At 39.9% G+C, this 3,122-nt stretch overlaps 1 protein-coding gene across 1 annotated transcript in view; it reads left to right on the top strand.

Annotated features, from left to right (window-relative positions):
• Positions 1-583: 583 nt before the first annotated feature.
• The window catches only part of LOC104947467 (serine/threonine-protein kinase MARK1-like), a 6,600-nt gene continuing 4,061 nt past the window's right edge, over positions 584-3,122 (top strand). The window contains 4 exon segments of the mRNA XM_010773478.1: positions 584-655; positions 1,108-1,173; positions 1,464-1,534; positions 3,020-3,076. Coding sequence (XP_010771780.1) covers positions 628-655; positions 1,108-1,173; positions 1,464-1,534; positions 3,020-3,076 — 222 coding nt within the window. The 5' untranslated portion in view covers positions 584-627.

Raw genomic sequence — 3,122 nt, 5'->3', positions numbered from 1 at the left:
TGTCAAAAAAGTCACAGTTTGTCTTAAAAATGTTGAAATATAAGGCTATGAATAATACGCAACTAGAAAGACTACAAATCCCAGAGTCGCGTAGGTGAATTTAGCTAGCTGACATTAACGTTACACTCGTGTTACTCACCGACACCTCGTAAAGCCGGTCCCGCATGCTGGAACCGACTAACTCCCCTTTTGTGTATGTACAGCTCTCAACATGGCCAGACTTGTAGAGATTTTCACCTCTTTTAATACTGTTTGCCTCATTCTAAAAGAAAGAGGTGAAATGTGCCAACGTGACGGCCATCTTGGTCTTGGTGACGTGTGCAAGACCAGAGTTGTAGTTCATTGAGCGTTTCACACAAACAAAAGTGTTACTTCACAGTTTTCCAACACATTTAAAAAAATTTGACTTGCAAAATTATCTTTTAAATTGACAAACATCATATGTGTAATTCGTTGCACAATTCAAACGGGATGAAAAGATAATCTTTCTCTCTCCATTGACTTCAATACATGATTTTTCAGAAATAAGGTCCCATGGAGCTCCCCCGGAAGGGGAGGGACTTCGCCTCTCTATTAAATAATCATCTTCACTGATCGTTTTTACAGCTCTTCAGGGAGGTCAGTGTGATGAAGATCCTCAACCATCCAAACATTGGTGAGTCCACACCTCCTCCTCTTCCTCATTCTCTTCCTCGTTCTCTTCCACCTCCTGCTTCATGTCTATATTCTCCTTTTTCTCCTCTTCCTCCTCATTTTCCTCTTCCTCAAACTGCTCTTCCTCATCATACTCCCTTCTCCTCTTTTAGTAGTGCTCAGTTTTAAGTAGCATAAGAGCTCAGTATTTGGCAGCAGATTACTCAGTATTTGGCTGACGGAGGCGTGTGGTGCAGTGGGTTGTGCGGGGTTGGAGGGTACAGGTTCAAACCCCACTGCAGTCAGCATGTCGTTGTGTCCCTGAGACACTTCACCCCAAATTGCTCCTGTGGTGATTGTCCACAGTATTGAGTATGTTAGTCGCTTTGGATAAAAGCGTCTAACAAGTGACATGTAATGTAATTAGTGCTCAGTATTTGGCAGCAGCAATATATTTCTGCTTTTGTTCTTCAGTGAAGCTGTTTGAGGTGATTGAGACGGAGAAGACTCTGTACCTGGTGATGGAGTACGCCAGCGGAGGTAAGACCAGCTCACCTGTCAGTCATATATTAGAATATATAATGTATTTGGTAAGCTCTTATACAACCACATTATTAAATAGTGCTTAACACATAAATCACAACAATGAGAATAGAAAATCACGTTTGAATAACCTGGCAATTATAAGGAGAGAAGGAAAATAAACGTACAAACAGTTCATGATTGAAATGTAGTTGCAGTTTTAGTAATTGAAGGCTTTTTGATAAAGCTTGTTCTTCAAAAGTGATCTGAATAAGACACTGATGTCCGTCTGTCCTTCTTTGTTTCAGGTGAAGTGTTTGACTACCTTGTTGCTCATGGACGAATGAAAGAGAAGGAGGCCAGAGCCAAGTTTCGGCAGGTGAGATCATTTAATATCTACAAGACTATCTGGTCGTCAATATCCCATAATGCACTGGTCACTTGCTTAATAGTGCATTCAGGATGTGCCAATCAAACTTGTCTTGAAGTAGGTTCAAGGTTTGGATAGCTTACTGGTTAAATACATGAGATTTAAAAGGAAACAATTCTGCATTTCCGTCTAAAGTCCACAATAACTTTATTTGTACTTATTATGTTGCCTTTATTAGATAGTGATGGTGGAGAGAAAGAGTGGGAGGGCTTAAAAAAAAATTACATTATGTTTCATTGTTAAATATGCCAACAGCAAGACCTTTAAAGAAATGTGTTTCCTTGCGCATGAAACTATTTGAAGGACCACCTCTGAGCACCCTGTCTCTAATGTAGACTATATAACTGTTATTACAAGATGTTATGCTGCATTAAGTTCCATCTTCCTATTCCTTTTACCCAAAATATTTTTTTCATATTCTGTTATTTATGATTCGTGAGCAAGCTAAACTCTCCTGGTGTTTTTCGGTGATATTTTGCACACTTCCCTGCAGTTTCCTGTCTGTTGCAGCAGGTTTAGTGTTGGGCAGCAATCTTTATATTGCAGTGTCTCATCCGTCATGTTAGAAACCAGACCACAACGGCCCCCCTCAGGACAATTCAGCCTGCCGGTGTAACCGCTAATAAAACACATCGGCTTCATTATGGTCCATTAGCGTAGCGGCTAACAAAGCTGTTAAAACTGCCGAGCCGTGGTCAGCAAACAAAACCTCTCTGCTGTAATGTTATCTTTATGAGCAGCTTCCTATTTCATTCAGTTTATTATTCTTTCTCAGCTGTTCCTCAAGATTTTTGTAATCAATTCTGTTTGTGATGTTTTGACTGATATAATATCTGTAAACTGTATCAGAGCTCAGTTTCTATATGTTATGAGTTAGTTGATCCCGTCTTTAGTCAAACACTTTGGTCCCTGTGAAATATTTGGGACAGCTATCAAATAGATGGCATTCATGGTCCCCAGAGGAGGAATCCTAATAACCTTTTTGTCTCCTCTACATAGTCCTTACCAACGGATTGTATATAAAAGACATTTCAATATTCACATTGATGTCTCCTTTTGGTTTGTGGACAACCATTTGAAAGCCTGGAGTTTGGCTTTTTGGCTTCTGTAATGCAAGCTAACTAACACATGTATGCTCAAGTGAAAGCTCATCCTGACTACAGCCTACTCCGAGATGTCCCAGGACTATAAACCCTAACAGGTTTAGATTAGATTAGATATACTTTATTGATCGCACATTAGAAAATGGTTTTGTTACAGCAGCTTGCTGACAAGGCAAAACATGAGCTTTTATCTGGTGCCCGTTGCAACAAACAAACGGGAAAGACTTTAAAGAAATCAACTAATAGAGAAGTTGTCTGTGTGTCTGTGTTGTTGTTGTTATTATTTTCTAATGATTTTGCATCTTCTTCTATCACTCTGTGTTTGTGTCAGATTGTGTCAGCAGTGGAGTACTGTCACCAGAAGAGGATTGTCCACCGAGACCTCAAGGTACAAACACACACACACACACACACACACACACACACACACACAC

The sequence above is a fragment of the Notothenia coriiceps genome, unplaced genomic scaffold (genome assembly GCF_000735185.1).
Source record: "Notothenia coriiceps isolate Sejong01 unplaced genomic scaffold, NC01 NC01_scaffold00012568, whole genome shotgun sequence".
Classification (NCBI taxonomy): domain Eukaryota; kingdom Metazoa; phylum Chordata; class Actinopteri; order Perciformes; family Nototheniidae; genus Notothenia; species Notothenia coriiceps.
Note: the sequence above shows the minus strand (reverse complement) of the source record. Positions and strands in the feature narration are given on the sequence as shown.